Raw genomic sequence first — 19,210 nt, 5'->3', positions numbered from 1 at the left:
ATGTGAACCAGGTCTGAGAAAGGAAAGGTGGAATGAGCACGAAAACAAATCCTCTGACTCCTGAACCATTTGTTTGTGGAACTGTTACAAGATTAAGTTCTTTCCACTCTTACTCAGTTTCAGTTAATCTAATTACTGCAGTGTGGTTATTTTCCTTCCTTCCTTTCCAGGATGCAGCACACACCCCCATTGCATCGGTGCTGTAAAGTTGGATAGGACTGGGCCCTAAAAGAAGTCTGACCCCTTTTTCTTACAGTGAAAGGAGGGAAAATATGCAGGCAAGAGTCTATCTAGTTGTTCAGAAAGAGGTGTGTCTGTTCCTTCCTACCAATGTTCTGACCAATGAGAAGACACTCATTTTAAAATAATATTTTATTGTGTTTTGGTTTTCCTGTTCAGCACTGATTTACAATGTTGTTGTTGCCCCCCTCATCCCCAGGGTATTCTTAGATCTCAAACCACCACAACGATTCTGGTTGGAAGCCTCAACATCCCACTTGTCTTGGGCTCCTGAATCTTGGCCACATGTTCCTATAATTCATAAGGACTAGCAACGTGGTCTCATTGTTTAATGCATGCACATTCACAGGAGTCAAGAGCCTGGGTCCCTACCTTTGTTTTTGGTGTATGGGTTGCTGCCTCATGGCCATGTACTGTGTGTCTTCCTGCAAGCGATTAAGCGGGGAGTCTGGCTTGAGACGGATACCGTAGTAGTGATACTTGGAGTTTCCCCTGGAAAGTAGTAAGAAGATCAGTAAAGTCTAGGATAGTCACTACTCTGTGCAGGAAATCAAGTATAAGAATAGCCCTGCTGGATCAAATCACGAGGCGGCATCCTACTTCCAACAGTACCAGATGCCTCTGAGAAGCCTACAAGCAGGGCATGAAGGAGACAGTCCTCCTCACTGCTGTTTGTCCCCAGTATATGCTACAGGGAGGTTCCATTTCGCACCATGGCTAATAGTCACCGATAGACTTGTCCTGCTCCATAATTTGTGCAATTCCCATCTCAGTCCATGGCTATCACCACACCTTGTGACAGTGAATATCCACAAAATTAATTACATAGTGTACGCAGAGGCACTGTACGTTGAATGAGATCCAGTTAGCAGCATCTCTGCAGTGTTGTCACTGTGACTAAAGCTTCAGCTGTATTCAGGAAACAGCCATATTTGGGGGAGACGAGACATGAATTTCCAGCCAGTCCCTTGCATTGAGCTTTTGTCCTGCTAAAGCAGCAGTTTTCAACCACTGTGCTGCAGCACACGAGGCAGCCTCAGGTGTGCCGCGGGACCAGGGGAGGCAGGCAGCAGCCGTGGGCAGGAAAAGCGGGGGGGGGAGGGAGAGGCAGCTGCTTTGACCCTCAAGCAGCAGCGAAAAAGGAGCAGCCATGGCTGCTTTCCATCTCCTGCTGTGAGCAAGGCTGCAACCAGATCCTCCTTTACCTAGGAGTAAGCCCCACTGACTATTATGGGGTTTACTTCTGAACAGACAAGCCTAGGATTGGGTATCAAGTCCCTTGCCTGCTCTGCCTGCTGATTGGGCAACCAGAAAAGCCTGGAAGAGGTCTGGGCAGAGTGAGAGGGAGGAAGCCAGGCAGGCAAGCAGGTAGGAAGCAACTGAGTCTGCTGAGGCCACCAGCCTAAGAATGGGCTAGCTGAGGGTCCACAAAAGTCCCTTTTCCTTGCCACAGTTGCCTGCAGCTCCCCAAAGCGACCCCCCCTGCCTTGCCTTTCAGAGGAAGGGCAGTGGGCCACAATCCTATCCACACTTTCCTGGAAGTAAGCCCCACTGACTATAATGGGACTTACTTCTGAGTAGACATGCCTAGGATTAGGCAAAGTGTCTACTAGTCACACTTTTTTCTGAAATACAGGAGCAGGTAATTGGGGGGGGGAAATGTGAGGCAAGTGATTTTGGACCTTTGGAAGGTGTGGACCAGTGAGGGGAGGGACAGTAGGAGAGGTGCTAACTGCAATTATGAGATTAGGGGGGGAATGTCCCTGTGGGAGGGGGTGGGTGGGGGAGAGGAGGAGAGAGAAGTGCCAGTTGCCTGCTTGTGTATTTGAGAAAAAAGAGTGCAACCAAAAGCCCAATCCTAGGCATGTCTACTCAAAAGTAAGTCTCACAGGCACATTCCCCCCCCCCCCCCGCCCCCAAGTCTTTGGCTGCAATCCTAACCACACTTTCCTGAGAGTAAGCCCCATTGAACAAAATAGGACTTACTTCTGAGTAGACCTGGTTAGGATTGTGCCCTTTGTAATGGGATGATTTAACTGTATTAATTATATTAATTAAAAATTAATTGTAATATAGTAATTTAATGTAGGTATGTGCCATGAGCTGAAAAAGATTGAAAATGGCTGTGCTAAAGACACAATGAACTTCTGCATCCAGGTGTTCGCAGCACCCTCATCAATCTCCCTCCATGGAGGAAAAAAGATATGGCACTATCTCTGGAGAAACAATCCTTTCCCATCAACCAGGTATAATAGGATGATAGGTAAATGAATTCCCTGGGAGGTGGGGGAGGGGTGAGATTCAACCATGGCTGGTCCAGGAAGATGCCACCAGAGTCAAAATCCTATCTTAACATTTATGTATACCCACCCTCTGTCTCCAAGTTTCCATGTCCCCTACAAGGGGATACACCCCACAGATTCAGAACACTACATTAAATGAATTAAAAGTTGCAGCCCTTGTCAAAAGAGTTGTAGTGTTACATCAGATGTAAGAACTTAAACAGGAGGAAGATGATATCCAGAGGTGGTGGCTTTGTTTGTCTGATGGTTGAGCATAGTTTCCAGAGCAGGACAGAAGCAAGTGAATCTAAACATATATACCTTGTATTAGCAGTTCTCAAAGACCTACTCAGACATTGAGAGTGGTATTTGTGGGGGTGGGGGGAGGCGGGTTTTGCAACTGCAACCCATAAGTGAGTTGCAATAGCCGAAGAAAGCAATTCAGAGAAGAGGGGAAGTTCGCAGAAGAGTCTAAGAGTCCCCCGCATCCTCCAGATGGCCTCACTACCCCCCAGGTACATTTACAAGATCACAGCAGCACCATGATCACTGATCATTTCTGGGTCACTTCCCTTAAGGGAGAATGACGTTCTTCCGGGTCTCCTGGTGGGTTGCATACCACCAGTTTGAGAACTGCCATATGTTGTTGGCCCCTCCAATCCAGTATTGCCTGCTCTAGCCTATCAAGTCTCAGGTCTTTCCCCACCCTGCTTCCAAAGATGTTCTTGAACTGGAGGTGACAGAGACGAAACCTGAGACCTTGTGCACGTGCAATGCAGACACTCCACTACAGAGCAGCAGACCAGTTTGACTTGATAGGGATGTCTATGTGGGTCCCAAGGGAAGGAGGTCTCTTCAATGACCAAGCTCAGGCCATAACTCTCTCCCTGCACACCTCGTGCCCAGCCGGCGTGTCCTCAGCCCCATGAACACCGAACGAATCAGTTTTCCAAAGGAGGCCGCATTCACTGGATCCAGCTTGTGCTCCTGGCAATGGCGTAGGTAATGGTTGTAAAGTGAGCTTCGGGGTAGGCTGACACCTTCGGCTGTCTCGTAATTATCCAACAGCCATTGAAGCTACATCCAGAGAGAGAGAGAGAGAGAAGAATTCAGAAAGATGTGCAATGCAAACATACATTTGTTCAGTAAGTTCTTGCACATTGCTGTGGATGCTGTAATGGCTCTGATGGTGAGTGGAAGGGGCCACTTACATGGTGCATTGTGGCACCTGCAATACTTAATGCACCACCCCTCTTCTGACTACTCTACTGGCACTGTCTGCTCTGATTGGCACCAGCTCTTGAAGGATCTTTCCCAGTCCTACCACCTGAGATCTTTTTTTCACTTGAGAGCCAAGGACTGAACCCTCTGCTTGCAAAGTAGGTGATCTTTCATTGACCTATGGACTCTCCAGCTAGGCCTGGCCATACCCCATCACACCTCCCTGAACTACAAGCCATCTTCTGCTCAAACATCAACCTAAGAAGCTGCCTTCTTCAGGCAGGCAATTGATACATTTTGACCGATAGCAGTTCTCCAAGGTCTCAAGCAAGGTTTATCATTGTACATGTATGTGCAACATAAAACAAAACAAAAACATACAAAACACAGAGGAGGGACCATAGCTCAGTGGCAGAGCACCTGCTTTGCATGCAGAAGGTCCCATGTTCAAGTCCTGGTGTAGCCGGTTAGTGAGTCTCCAGTGACTGTGTTTGGGAAAGACACAGCATTTTTCTGCTTTGCATGCAGGTGGTCCCCAGGTCCAAACTCCCATTTAAAAGGATTTCAGGTAGCAGGCCTGTGAATGACTTTGGAAAGTTCTTGTCAGCACTGGACTAGACAGACCAACGGTGTCTGCCAACCCTTGTATACACTCATATGTTAAGATCCAAGTATCAATGTGACATGAATGATGTCAACTTCAGCTCTACCTTTAGAAAGGGCCAATTCAGAGACCTCATGAAGAACATGAAGTTAACCTCAGTAGTAACACTGGCTCAAGGAAGAGATGCCCTCAAAGGAGGCGAGGAAAGACATGTTCAGCAGAGGAGTTCTGAAGTGACAAAGGTAGGAAAGCATGTGGCTACAGAAAGCATTTCTGGAACAAGCAGAAGACCAAACACAGGTCTCTTTGTAAGTGACGCAGAGCAGCTCCACATCAAATACAAATGAATGTGCCATGCAGTGTGCTATTGTGCCTCAAGCAGGTGCAACAAGTCTGCAAATGGAATCTCCTTGCTGCTCTGAGACGGGCTCAGCAAACTTACCCTCCAAGCATTCATCTCTTCCCTCCCTACTGGAGGGGGTTAACAGGGCAGGGAGAGGGCAGATCAGGCCCTGGAGTGGGGGTAGGAACTGTGGCACTGGCTGCCACTGTATTCTATCCCCATTCCTGGGCCTGATTCCCTGACACAGGACTACTTGAACTTGCACCAGCAATTTTGCTGGTGTGAGCCACAGACTGCAATCCTAACCATACTTTTCTGAGAGTCAGCCCTATTGAACCAAATAGGACTTACTTCTGAGTAGACCTGGATAGGACTGTGCCCTAAGTTGCCCAATAGTGCCTGCTGGGGCTCACCTCAGGGGAAGGGGACAATTGTACCCCTTCCCTCAGGGAGACCTCCAGCAGGCTCTATGCCTGCAGTGTATGCAGCAAAGCTGCACTGGTGCAGCTGCATTGTAGCGCAGGACTTTGGTTAGGATTGGGTTGTCCTTCCGCTATCAGGACAAAGTGGTGGCCACAGCAGTGTTGTTGATTAGAAGACAATTCAATCATCCAACCAAAAGCCTTTATTAGGACCAAGCAAAAAGCAATAAACTGTCAAACAGCAAGTTTTTGAATCCTTCAGGATTGTTTGTCAGGCTAGATGAGCTAAACACAAGGGAGAAAATTGAGGACGCGCTGTAGGTTCCCCAACAGTCTAGTTTTTAAACTAAGACGTCAGAGTTCAGGAAGCTTTCATGCACACCTAAATCAACCTCTAAAGGGTGTGGGATGGTTGGGTGCTCCCAGTTTGGATTCAACTGACTTTTACCCTAGACCAGTGGTATTCAAACTGGGGCGTTGCGACACCCCAGCCTGAGGGTCCTAGTCCCTTTCCCCTTAAGGGGCGGGGGCAGCAAGGAGGCAGCGGTGCGATCCCCAGGATCACGCCACTCAGGGGGGCTGCAGGGGCTTGGTGCACTTGCCCAAGCCCCCTGCAGCCCCTGGGGGTGCGGGGAGCCCTATACGACCTTCGGCAGGGTTCCCTGGGTCAGGGAAGGTGACAGTGGAGCGATTGCGCCCAGGGTCCGCTAAACCAGAAGCAGTACGCGATCGCTCCACGTTCCCTTTTGACCGGGCTGCAGGGCTGCATCGCGCTCTGCTTCCCGTTTTGCCCCACTCACTGACCCAGGGAGCCCTGCAGGTGCTCACGTCCAGCTCCCTGCAGCCAGGGACGGCTGCTGCAGGGACTGGAGGGTGCACCCCAGTCCCTGCAGCCCAGTCAAAAGGGAACGTGGAGTGATCACGCACTGCTTCCAGTTTAGCGGAGCGGGGCACGATCGCTCCGCTGTCACCTTCCCTGAACCGGGGAGCCTTGCTGAAGGTTGTGCAGGGCTCCCCGCACCCCCGGGGGGCTGCATGGGGCTTGGGCAAGTGCACCAAGCCCCTGCAGCCCCCCTGAGCAATCCTGGGGATTGTGCCACTGCCCCCCGCCCCCCACTGCCCCCCGCAAAGACTTACTGCGGGATTCAAACTCCCTGCGAGCTTGAAAACCGCAGCCCTAGTCTAACACCTTCCATTTATCTCTTGCCTTGAGAATATCTTCTTTGTTGTTCAGCTTTTCCCCCTGATTTCTGCCTTGGCAGAAACAATTGATTGTAGTTAATCAGAACAGGCCCATAGAACCACAGAATCACAGGGAAGGAGCCTAATAGGTTCATCTAATCCAACCCCCTGCCTTAAGCAGGAAATCCTCTTAGAGCAACTCCAACAGGTGCTTGATGAGCCTCTGCTTGCATATCTCTAGTGAGGGAGAGTCCACCAACTCTCTTGGCTGTTCCACTGCCAAACCGCCCTGACTGTCAGGAATTTTTTCCCAGAGTTTGTGTGTTTTTCCCAGAGTTGTGTGTGAGTTGTGTGTTTCAAATTAGTGGTACAGTCAAGGGGTTCAAACGTGTTTTGCTTGTTTTCTCTGTCTAAATAGCTGTATGTATCTGTATATGTTGAAACCCTCTCTCTTACCTTTCAGAGGCTTATTTATGTCTGCAGGAAAACTTCCAGAACTACATCTTTGTTGGAATCTACAACACATCCCCACCATCCTGCTTCCCCTTCATTAGCCTAATAATGAAGCTTATAAGTATGAAATGCTTGCTGTTTTACATCTTATTACTTTAGGTTGATCCTAATAAAGACAACTAAGAGTCTTGGGAGCACCTTAAAGATGAACACTGTTACTGTGGTATAAATTTGCATGGACTAGAGCCCACTTTGCCAGGTCTGCCACAGGAAGACTTGCAAGGGACTGAAGTTAGAGACAGTGGCACATGCAAAGCCAGAGAAGAGAGCGCTGAGGTCCGTGGGGAAGGGGGGACACGGAAAGAAAACTTACATGACTGTTCAGCAAGCTGCTTTTGTGCGATGTTATGCCTTCGTTTTTTTGGAGGTTTTCAATCGCCATTTCAAGCTAAAGGGCAGCAGGCCGAAGAGAGAAAAAGAACGGAAATCAGATACTCCATAACAGCCAACTTGCCCAGTGCTGTTAATTAATACCAGAATAATGATTAAGTTCTTCCTTCTAGGAGGCAAAGGGAAACCAAGGCTCAGCAAAGAAGGAGGACAGCAAAATGTTACGCCAAGGGAAGGGAGGGAGAATGCGTGCGAAGGAAGCCGTAGTGCACAGGGACAAAAGGTGGGGTGGAAGAAAGAATGAAGCAGCATCCTCTTACACCCTATGCTGCAAATAAATAAATAAATAAATAAATAAAGTGACACAAGTTACTAATCACATTTAAAGGAAGACAGTAGTGCCTACTGAAGGTTCAAAGGCTTTAAGACAGTGATTTTCAATCACTGTGCTGCAGCACATTAGTGTGCCACAAATGGTCCGCAGGTGTGCCACAGGAGATTGAGGGAGGGGTCATTTCTTAGTAGTGTCACTGGGGGATGTGAGCCTCCCACCGATAGCATGGTGAGCCTGGTCAATTGTCAAAAAACAGATGGTGTGCCTTATCAGTGAGCCTTGAGATGGAAAAAATTGAAAATTGCTTTAAGGGGTTGGCAGACAGTGTTTGAATTACACAGGGCAAGGGAAGAGAGGACCTGGTTCCTTATCTTTTGTGTCAGCCCTTTTAGCCACTGTTTTTATAAGGAGATCATGATATAGCTAAAAGAGGGGGAGTTGAGGGTTGGTGAATTTGGTGAATTTCATTAAGGGTCTTTAATTCAAGCATTGTTGGGAAGGGGAAACTACCCCTGCTAATTGGGCAAGAGGCACTTTTTCAAGTGGGTGCTCCTTTTTTTAGCAGGGGGAGAGTAACTGGCCCACCTCACCCCAGCACTGTCTGTTCTAGTGGCTGTCTGCTGGTGTTCTTTTTGCATCTTTTTAGATTGTGAGCCCTTTTGGGACAGGGAGCCATTAGTTGTTTGATTTTTCTCTGTAAACCGCTTTGTGAACTTTTAGTTGAAAAGCGGTATATAAATACTGTTAATAATAATAATAATAATAATAATAATAATAATAATAATAATAATAATAATAATAATAGGGGAATAGCCAACGTGAGGGATTTCGCCATTCTTTCACAGTTGATTTCCCAGTCCAAGCAAAGTGGAGATTTGATTTTTTTTTTTAGAGGGCTACTGGTGTTTGGGTCTCCTCAGAAGTGCTTTCTCTTATGGGATGTGTACAAGCTGGCTCTCACAACAGGGAGGGAAAAGGGCACACTGTCCATGCTCAGAGACTCAAAATCCTAACCAACTTTCCAGCATTGATACAGCCACAAAGCAGCCAAGAGGTAAGAGCCAAGCAGCCAATGGAACAAACATCCTCTTACTTTGAGGAGGTCTCCGTGACTCCCGTGCCCCCACAGTGTGCGCCCCATTGGCATGAATGCATTGGAGATGGAAAGTTGGCTCGGACTGAGGTGCCAATTTCTCCGTTACTATCCCTCCCCATCCTTCCCAGAAACAAACACAACTTTCTTGGTCAGCTAGAACCATCTCGAATGATCTCTTTCTGTTGATATTGACAAATATAATAATAAATATATGGGAGCGTCGCTTTGTGATGATCCAACCAGCAACGAGTTGCATATGCGACACCGCTGCTGGTCCCAGCACACACACCCTCAAAACTCCGAAGCCAAGGGGAGCTCTGCTCCCCTGCCTCAGGAGGCTTTCAGAAAAGCCTCCAAAAGCAAGGGGAGCACAGCTTCCCCTCTTCTTTGAAGGCTTTGTGTAGCATCAAGCCTTGCTTGATTACAGGGGTGCCCGTCTACATCCCTATCACTAAGCAACGCACAACTGTAATTAATACTGTATCTAAATTAAAGTATTATTAATTATTTTATATTATTAATAATATTTATCTCTAATAAATAGGGCTGCAACTTGTAATTGACTAACAAACACCATGATTGATTAAAAAGGTGTTCCTTATTAGTCAGCAGATTTTTTAAAATCATCATCATAATTTTTAATACTTATAAAAACCTAGACATAGTGTTCTCTCCTGAGTGAGAAACAGCAATATCTCCTGGTGTACAAGGATATTTGCTGCGACATGTGCTTTCTAACCAAGCTGGCATCAACCAACAGAACAAATTTTACAGATGCAAACCACAAGCACTCAGATGGAATGGACAAGGGGAAAGGCTGAAGGACAAGTGTGTGTGTCCAGAAAGATCTCCAGAGACAGACGAGTTTTACCTATTTGGAACTCACATGAAACAGCAACGTAAACTGATATGGAATCTCATTGCTTCTTTTCCACATCAGAGAAACTATAGGAAATCTAGTTAGGGCCACCAGGGAGCCAGTCAAGGTGTTTTTAGGGGCATGAATTCAGCCTGAAGGTTCCTAAGTGCTATGCACCTCAGAGACAATTTGGTGTACAGGTTAAAGCACTGAGGAGACTTGGGTTGGAATTTCCACTCATTCATGAATTTCACTGGGTGATCTTGGGCCAGTCACTATCTTTCAGTCTCACTCTGTTACACACGCGCGGGCAGACGCGCGCGCACACGCACACAGTTCCAGAGTGTGTCTTATCTGACCATTGCAAAGCCCAAGAAGGAGTGCCAGCTGCAGGTCCTGACATACCGTTGCTGGAGAGGAACGCGAGGTGTGCAAGAGGGCATGCCTGGCATTCTCCATCCCGCCGTGAATGAGATAGGCTCCTGAACCAGAGACAATCTGGCTTCCCCCAATGTCCATTGTGATGCCCACCATGCTGTGGGAGGGGATGGTGGTGGGTGAGGAGGCACCTGCGGTCACCTGGGAACTGCCCCCCTGTGGTTCAAAGTAAGAAGAGGCACTGCTAGGAGCATAGATCTGGGCTTCGGTGTTGTATGAGTAGGCGGTACGTCTGCCAAAAAAGGAGTAGAGGATCAAATTAGTTACAATGAGAAACATACACAGCCAAAGATCTTTTGATTCATCTATAAAAATCACAGGCAACACCTAGTATAGCCAGTGTTTGCAGCTGGGAATTTAAAATATTTATTCATTTGTTGCTCAGTCTCTCGGCTTCCATCAGGACAGGTTGTTTACTACACATAAGTTGTTCTTTAAGCATTCACCTCTGCCAACATATGGAGTGGCCAGCCAGACTTGGAAGCCTCCAGAGCTTTCTTGAGTGTTCTGCCCTTGCCCTCAAGCAAGAAAACCTTGTGCATGCCAAGTTTCTCAATGGCAGAAGGAGCTGCCATTCCCTAAGTCCTTTGAGAACTGCCTCTCCCCAACCAAACTGTAGCATTTGAAAAGCAGTCCTAGCACCTGAAGCCAGACCACCAGAGGGGGTGGGTGGATGGGGTGTCAACCAAGAAGACTACTTGAAAAACTACAGCTACAGATAAGCAATGAGGCTTTGTGGTCTCTTCACATAATACTTAGATGGCAACATTTGAATCCTCCAATTCAGCAGAATGACAAAATCTAATTTCTGCACACACTGGGTGCTGAGCTAGAAGAAAGGAGAGAGAGATGTGCACTCACATGGTCCCATTGGTGTAGACTGCCTCTCCTCCTTCCACGTACTGGACTTGGGCTGGGTAGACATGCTGCACTGTTTGGACCTGAAAGGGGTATCACACACATTTTCAAAGAGATGTTCAGCAAAAATGAACAAACAAAAAAGGAATACCAAGGTGTCCCAAGTCCCAAAACTGTGTGTTCTCTGCACTTTTTCCCTTCAAATGCATATCTCAATCCACTGTAAAAGGTGACACAGTTCAGCACCAGAAGGAAGCAATACTTCATTCTGCTTCCATAATTCCTGCTTCCTTCGTGCTTGCCATAATTACCAACTTGTTCAAATAGTTGGTTTGAACAACCAAAGTAGGCAATTCATCCAAGGTTTTTTTTCCCCAGTTACAAATTTCTCACAGTTTTGAGTTTTATTTTGATGCCTGCTTACCTGTCTCAGACCCCCTTCCAAGAAAAGATAGCCAAACCTGTAGCAATCATCAATACAGTGTAATGGAGAAGGAGACAGGGAAAGCATGAACTTAGGGGAAAGCTAAATTAACTGCTCTGCTAAAATGTCAAAGTAGTCCTATCAGTTGGCAATGTTCCTTGGCAAACTAACAAAGTGTCTAGCTAGCTAACCACAAGACACTTGCAAGAGATGAACTTTAGAAGACAGCACACATTTTAATTAGATAAGCAAGCATCCTTGAACAAGTCAAAGTGAGACAAGGCTATTCCCCTTTTGAAAGTAAGGAGAGGGCGAAAAGATGAAAGGGATGAAGTGGAAGAGTATCAGAGAAACTTCTGCTTTTGGAGACTCTTTGTTTGAATTGCAACTGAAATAGAAAAAGGCACATATAGACAAAAGCTAGGACAAGATAGTCTTGCCCCAAATTGTAACCCACATATGGGGACATAGTCGTCATTAGAAGCAGGCCATAGGGGACTAAAAGTTACTTGATTTTAGAAAAGTTTAAGAGATACTTAAGATAGGAAACCTTAGTTTGGCAGAGAGGTCCCACAGGTGTTCAATGTTTACATTAACACAGGGGGAAAATATGCTGATAAGATAAACGTACCAGGCAAAGCACATTGTGTCATCTCTTTTAATGATCTTAGTAAGAAAACCTGTCAACTAATTTTAATTGGATTGATGGATGTGAATAGGTGTCTCTAATGTTATCTACAGCCTATTGGGAGTTTGCCCTATCTATGATGCGAAATTTCAGCCAATGGGAAGATTAGATTTTAGGACAAAGAATCAGAAATGTATAAAAGTGTCCCACCCCTCTGATGAGTGCCTTCTGGATTTGAGCTGAGTCTCCCAGAGGCCACAGGCATGCCTTGCTGAAACAATAAACAGCCTCCATAGCCTTCTACCTTTCAGTGTCTTGCTTATTTGGTCTCAGCAGCACTGGACAGACCCAACCGTCTACCAACTGGCGCTCCCCTTCAGGGCAGGGCACAACTATTTTATCTAAGTTTTAAATTAATCCACCATGAGGTACATCCGTGCAAAGTAGTCAATCTATCCAGTTTTTTCCTCAGCTACACATCTCACATACATGAGTTATGTTCGAAAAACAATTAAATTAAGCACGTGTACATTCCCTCCCACCTCAAACCACTGCAGACACACGCCCATAAGTTGACCCCACAGATAAGCCGAGGGCAGGTTTTGAGCCAGCAATCATGGAATTTTCTATGACCCTCGGATAAGTCAGGGGTTAAACTTAGGGGGGTGTCTGACTATAGTTTTGTCTGATTTTACCTGAGACCAGATCCTAAAATATAACCTACTACTAATTGTTACCTAAGAACTGTAGTTTCTAATTTATTAAAAACATAGTAAAAGATCATAAGATACATTTTTATTCTTTTTAAAATTCTGGTCTTCACTACCTTTTTGTAAACACTATCAGAGTAAGTGCACTGTAAACTACATACAGGTACAGCCTACTTCTCTGCGTTAGTTCCATTCCGTGACTCGGTGCGATTAACAAAAAACGAATTGAGCTAAATGCCATAGAGTTACGCAAAGAGGCTGCAGCCTGACACTTCCGGATGGAAGAAAACTAAGGCAGCTGTTCCCCCAGCTGTTATAAATCCCCTCTCCCCTCCTTCCCGTTTCACAGGTGGGATCCTGAGCTTGCTTGGGAAGCCTCGTCCTCTGTGTCCCAGGCAGCGCTGCAGATCTCCTCCTCCTCTTTGCTGCTGCCGCTTGTGCAGCCCTTCCCTGGCTACCGCCATAATGGAAGCTCCTCTGCCTTCGAACATTCTGGGACTTTTAGTCCAGCTCTCTGCTCACCCTCACCTGTCTCTCCAATGCTTGCTTGGGAAGGCTTGCTGGAGCAGGAGAGCCTGCATCATATGGGGGGGGGGGAAATTTGGTAAACATTCCCTGGGTTTTTTTAAGCAATCTCCTCTCCTTCCCCTCCTGAGCCCTCCCTGTTGCCAGCAGTCCTGCTGAACTTTGAAGAGTCCATCCCTATGCGTTTCTACTCAGAAGTAAGCCCCATTATTAAGTATTGGTGCACTGAATTGTAGCCTGGGAAGGAGGGTCCCTTCCTGGTGTTTCAAAAAACCAGACCTGCTTTGCAAGCATTTGCAAAGCAGAACCAGGCTGCAGCAGAAGGAAAGAGAATAAAAGGTTAACTTTGGCTAGAATGTCCCTGGAAACCAACTATAGCAACTAACAAGGTGCCTGCCTTGAGAAAAGAAACTGTTCAGAGTTGAAAGGCTTTGCCCTCTGACAGTGGTGTCACTAGGGTTTGCGTCACCCGGTGCAGGATGCCAGCGCGTCACCCCCTCCATGCAGTGGGCGGGACAATACCCCAGATGGTGGGCGTGGTGAAGTACCATCACTCTGCCCCCACTGGTTTTTTGGCTGTACCTTTGGATAGAACAAATAACACATTCTGCATGAAATTACGCATTGTTTGATATATAGCATGATGGTATTATTCTTCCAAATTATGATTTTAGTGATTTTGGTCACTATTAGTGTCACACATACCCCCAAGGGTGTCAACTTACTAACACCTTATTGTAGCAGTTCTCAAACGTTTACCACTGGGACCTACTTTTTAGAATGACAATCTGTCCAAGACCCACCAGAAGTGATGTTATGGTGGAAGTGACATCATCAGGCAAATTAAAATAAATAAGTATAAATAATTAAAGTAAAACAAATAATTAAATAAGCAGAAGCCAGCCCTAGTCCACCAAGTGAATTTCTTCCGTAGCCTGCCTGCAATAACACCTCCCCCTCCAAAACCAGTAAGGTTTTCAGCCCTACCCAGTGCCCAGTTCAATTTAAGAACTTCTGTTTAAACCAGATCACTGTCAGGATCCACCTGGCTTTGCAAGTCTAAAAAAGGTTTACCTTATTAGCTGAAGCCTCGGTTTTGAACCTTTTTAGTGGGGGCAGAGGCGGCCTTCTGGAGCACTTGTTTAGCTCCAGGTACACAGGATCAGGACTACTCTGGTAGCTTTGCACGCTCCTTCACCTGATCTTCCACACCAGCCAAGGCACGTTTGCTTACTCGCGAGTAAATGCGACCATGAGGCTAACTTTCACTTTCCATAGGGCTCAATACATTCATCTGCTTGGAGGGAGGAACTTCCTTCTCAGGTGTTTTTGGGGGCAGCATTCATTGGATCAGGAACATTCTGTGTCATTGGATTCCTCTCAGCCTGCCCTTTCCAAAGGACTAAGGCAAGTTCACCTACTCATGAGTAAACTCACGATACAGCTCATTTTCACTTTCCATAGGGATCCAGGCATTTGTTGTTCTCCTGTTTTTTTGCCATAACTTTCGATAGAAAGGAGATATTTCACTCTGGTTTTTTGCATTGCATTCCGCTCGAAATTCTGCATCCAATGGTATATAATATGATGGGGTTACTCCTAACCACCGCGATTTTAGTGTGTCACCCTCCTAGTGCACGTCACTCCCCCTGTGCACATCACCCGGTGCGGCCCGCACCCCCCTAGCGATGCCACCGCCCTCTGATTGACCCAGAGATAAGGCAAAGTGATAATTGGAGCTTGATTACTTGGCAAAAATTTCAGGTACTATAGTACTCTCTCTCACACACACACACAATTACGTTATGCTACTAGGCCTAACATCCATTCCCTCCTTTGACACCTTTCTCTAGTAGTATTACCACAATCATGGAGGAAGAGGGGAGAATAGGGCACCCAAGGTCCTTTCTAGCTTTGCTAGTGCTGCCAGCACCCAAAACTGAGGCAAAAGAAGAGGATGGAATTGACTCAAATAGGTTGAATTGATAGGAACCAGTAAGCAAAGAAGCCAGAACTGGTGCAACATGAGAGAAGCAGAAGATAAGCTCAGTTTAACCTGCCTGTCTGATATAAAGGGAGGAAGGCAAGCCATAAGTGAGCAGAATGCAGAAGGCACACAGCAGAGAGACTCGCAGGGTACATGCACCCACTATTGCTGCTGTCACTTAAGCACACACAAGCACTGTCTGCTACTGGATGCAACGTGGAGGATCAGATTGGAGACGGAGTTAGACTAGAGTTGGAATTGGCCGCACTGGACATTCTTGTGGGAAAAATATGACCCACAAACCTTACTTTCTGCTCTAGCCCAACATGTATCAGTGAAACCAACAACATTTCCCATCTCCATTTCTGAACTGGGGTAAGAAAGTAAAGAAGCCAATCTCCAAAGATCCAGCTTTTCAAAGGAATATAGCTGTGATACACTGAAAGAGATGCCAACTTCATAAAAGAGGTGCAAGAAGGGCACTGAAATTGCAGCTGGAGAGATGCAGAGTTGGGAAGAGCAACTGATAGAGGTACAGAAGGAGGGACAGACAGTGGAGCAAAGGACTGCATCAGTGGCACTAGGGGGGTGCACGACACATCGGGTGACGTACATGGCAGGGTGCAACACCACTACTCAGCAAAAATTTTAAAATCTTGGTATTTTCAAATAATACCATCATGTTATATATCAATGTGTAATTTCATTCAGAATGCACTAAAACAAACCATGTTAAAATACCTCTATTCTATCAAAAGTTATAGCCAAAAAACCAGCAGGGGCAATGGTACATCACCAAAGCCTGCTGCCCGGGGTGTGGCCCCACCCATTGCACTGGCCTCCCACACTGGCTGATGCAAACCCTAGTGATACCACTGTACTGCATCCTCCACCTCATACCTGACTATTAAGAGTCACACTCAAAGCTTCATTTGTCATTCAATTTGCCCTTTATAGTAATGACAATTAGTGATTTGGGTTTTCCCTTTAACAAAAGTGGAGATCACAAATTTCTCAGAATGCAGTTGGAAACAATGCCTGCATTTTTGGCATTACAGAAAACAAAAGAAAAAAATATATATTAGGTAGAGTGACTGAGAGTTGTATGACTGCCAGAGCACATGTTAAGAGACACCCTCATCTAGGAGGAACCACTATCACCACTCCCCTACCCCCTGCAAGATGTTCTAGCTATTTCTTTAAAATTATAGCCTGACAACTTCTTGAAGGCTGGGATCAGGTATCCATCAATGAAAGAGGACATAAAACCTCATGAGACTATCCCAGTAAAATAGAACGTAAAATTATCTTCCAGGCTATGGTACATTAACAGCACAATCCTATCTTGCGCTGGAACTGGCAGGCCAGGAGGCCTGCACTGTATCCAGCGCAAGATAGGGCCCCAAAGTGGCTCAGCCAGAGGTAAGCGGAAACTCTTCCCCTTACCCCCAGGTAAGCCACTGCAAGCCCCAATGGGTCTCCTCAGACTTGCACCACCTGCTGAGATGGCATAAGTCTGAGAAGTGCGGTGCGGCTTAAAGCCGCTCCACGATGCTCAGGAACAGGGGCTGGGATCTGGCATAACTGCCAGGTTCCAGCCCCGCTTCCCACTCCTCTCCTGACAAGCTTGGCAGACACAAGGCTCCCTCCCTGAGTTGACACGGAGGCTGGATTCAGTCTCCACAGACCAGAGCGTGTCCGTGTGCCAGCCCAGCCAACTCACATGGAGGTGCAAATGTACTTTATGGCATGGGTCAGGATTGCACCCTAAATGACTTATTCATACGAAATGATTAAGAATGCAATGCATCTACCAGTTTATAGCTTCTTTTACAATATCTAATGGAAACAAATATATCTTTAAAAAAAATCTGGATTTTGACAGGTCTCTAATGAGAAACATCATCACAGGTGTCTGATTCTTAGTCCACTTCTGGGGGCAAATCCTGGTGAGGGTCACCTAAACTTAACATTCTGGAAGTGGCTCTTCTGCTCTTTTAGCTGTGAAAGCAATCAAAGCTATAATAGCCCTATGCAGGCAATGTTCCAGATGTCTACCTGGAAAGATGCATTTGAGGTTGATTCTGTGACATATTTATAGAAGTGGAGGAGTAGCATCTGAAAAATGGTTAGCCACAGGTAGGGGACTATGTAAGATGGATGCCTGACCATCCCTCTTTGTACAGAGTTGGAAACAAAATGTGGATGTTTGCCAAGGGGAAGGGAACAGACACAAGAAAGCTTTCCTAATTCAAATTTGTGTGCAAAAATAAAAATAAAAGACATTTAAACACAGGACACAGGATCATAGCCTGGAGAAGTCAGTGAGTGCCCTACTTTGAAATGTTTGAAAACCCTGGGTTATAAAACTTGCAACGTGATTGTATTCATTTGAAGAATTGAAATTGTTTCTAGAACAAAAATGTTTCTGGATTAAACAAAAAAAAAAATCAGCAATGGTTTGGTGCTCTGTCAAGTGGTAGCATTCCAGTTTCCTAACACCACCAGCTTCTTCCAATTTGCAGATATTGCCCTGACTGGCTCGCTGGATGTGATCTTCATTTGTCGTACATGGCAAGCTGTTTATAAGCCTACATTTAAGACTGAATGTGGCAAGTTTAACCCATTTCTGCCCAGCCCACAGGTGTACACATTTGATCCCTGTTGCGTATATTCAACCTTGGGCAGAAATGGCTACTATCAGAACTTGTTTCTAACATAACTTGTGTTCATCAAAACTCTGATTTTTTAAAATGACAACTTTTTGAAAAATCCTATGCTATTTAAAATAATATTCTGGATCTGGACAAAATGTCAATTCTTTGCTATTTTTGTTTGTTCTGAAACTGAACCTTTATTGAGCCTGGGCTCTGTGCAACATGGTCATTACCTGCTGTGGGACCTGTTGGACTCTGGGGACAGACAGCTGCTGCATTTGCCCTCCTTTGGGAGCGGAGCCCGTTGCTTGAACCAAAACCCTCTGAAAAGGTGAACAAGGACATCAGTCACCCTTCTGAAATCTTTCTACTTCTAAAATTGCCTCTTTGCTAAGGCAACATAGTTAAAAATTCAACCAGGAAACAGAGCCGAACACACACACCCAGCAGTAAAACCACATGAGAATTATGACAATCAATCAAAATGTCATAAGAGGCAACAGTAGATCACCTGAGAATTTGGGCCCACCCTCGTCTCCTATACTGTATAGGCTTGGCATTCTGCCTGTACCTTAACACTTACCCGTTCTCTCTACCCTACCTCACAAGGGTATTGTCAGGATGAATGAGCTGTAGGTTGCAATGTAGTTTGTATACCAAACATTAAGGAATACAAACTAGACACAATTCAATTCAGATACTACAAGAAAACCATGGTTTGAGTTTCCAAACACAATTCACAACTCTCTAGAGCCAGAGCACTGTAACTACAGTTTGACAATTCAGACATAACACCAGACATTGAACAATGAACACTCAAATTAGCACTATAAAATGCTGAGCTGTTTTACTAGTATAAACAATAACACAGTACTAATTCAGCACCAAAACTCATCAAAGGGCAGTCTTATTTAATGTGTACGTAACTATGTTCCCTCTTAAGTTGCTACGTACTTGCCATCTACTACTAAGTCTTGCCATCTACTGAGAGGAAGCTGGTCAGAAATCTCATAGGACAAGGAGTTTGACAGTCTGGGTGGCACCATCAAAGTGTCCCTGTCCTATGTTCTCACTCTCTACTCTTCAGATAGTACAGAAACACAAAGCAAGTTCAGGTGCAGCGTATTTATCCACGGATTTTTTATCTGCAGATATGTCTCAATGGGAATGGGATGAGGGAACTGAAAGTCACACACACACCTTTACCTCCTTTGCCCTGTGCTGGCTTCTGGATCTGTTTCCAGACAGCCCAAAACACTGCAAAAAGGCTCTGCCTTGACCAGGCTGGGAAATAGCCCTGGAGCCATGGAAGAGGTTCCCCTTGCAAAGGAACAGTAACATTCCTGGAGCCCCTGAGCCAGCCAAGGCTGAAGAGGGGAAGCGGGGACCAAAAACCTCTGTAGCCAGAAAATACACAGCAAGGTGTAGCTCGCTCGCTCACACACACATGGGCAGGTGCAGTAGCAACAGAGGGGATTGCTTTAAAAAACCCAAGGAGTGTTTGCCGAATCCCCCACCCCCAGATGGTGCAGGCTACCACAGACACAAGCAAGCCCC

At 46.0% G+C, this 19,210-nt stretch overlaps 1 protein-coding gene across 2 annotated transcripts in view; it reads right to left on the bottom strand.

The window, feature by feature from the left end:
* The window catches only part of RFX2 (regulatory factor X2), a 63,923-nt gene that overhangs the window by 17,692 nt on the left and 27,021 nt on the right, over positions 1-19,210 (bottom strand). Inside the window, exons 3-8 of one of the 2 annotated variants that reach the window (XM_066634957.1) lie at positions 17,887-17,976; positions 10,726-10,805; positions 9,832-10,096; positions 7,121-7,195; positions 3,418-3,599; positions 613-732 (exon numbers count right to left, since the gene is read on the bottom strand). In XM_066634957.1, coding sequence (XP_066491054.1) covers positions 613-732; positions 3,418-3,599; positions 7,121-7,195; positions 9,832-10,096; positions 10,726-10,805; positions 17,887-17,976 — 812 coding nt within the window. The remainder of the gene's footprint in view (positions 1-612; positions 733-3,417; positions 3,600-7,120; positions 7,196-9,831; positions 10,097-10,725; positions 10,806-17,886; positions 17,977-19,210) is intronic. The other variant, XM_066634958.1, reaches the window with a different exon arrangement.

The sequence above is a fragment of the Tiliqua scincoides genome, chromosome 8 (genome assembly GCF_035046505.1).
Source record: "Tiliqua scincoides isolate rTilSci1 chromosome 8, rTilSci1.hap2, whole genome shotgun sequence".
NCBI lineage: Eukaryota > Metazoa > Chordata > Lepidosauria > Squamata > Scincidae > Tiliqua > Tiliqua scincoides.
This window is presented reverse-complemented; position numbering and strand designations above follow the sequence as displayed.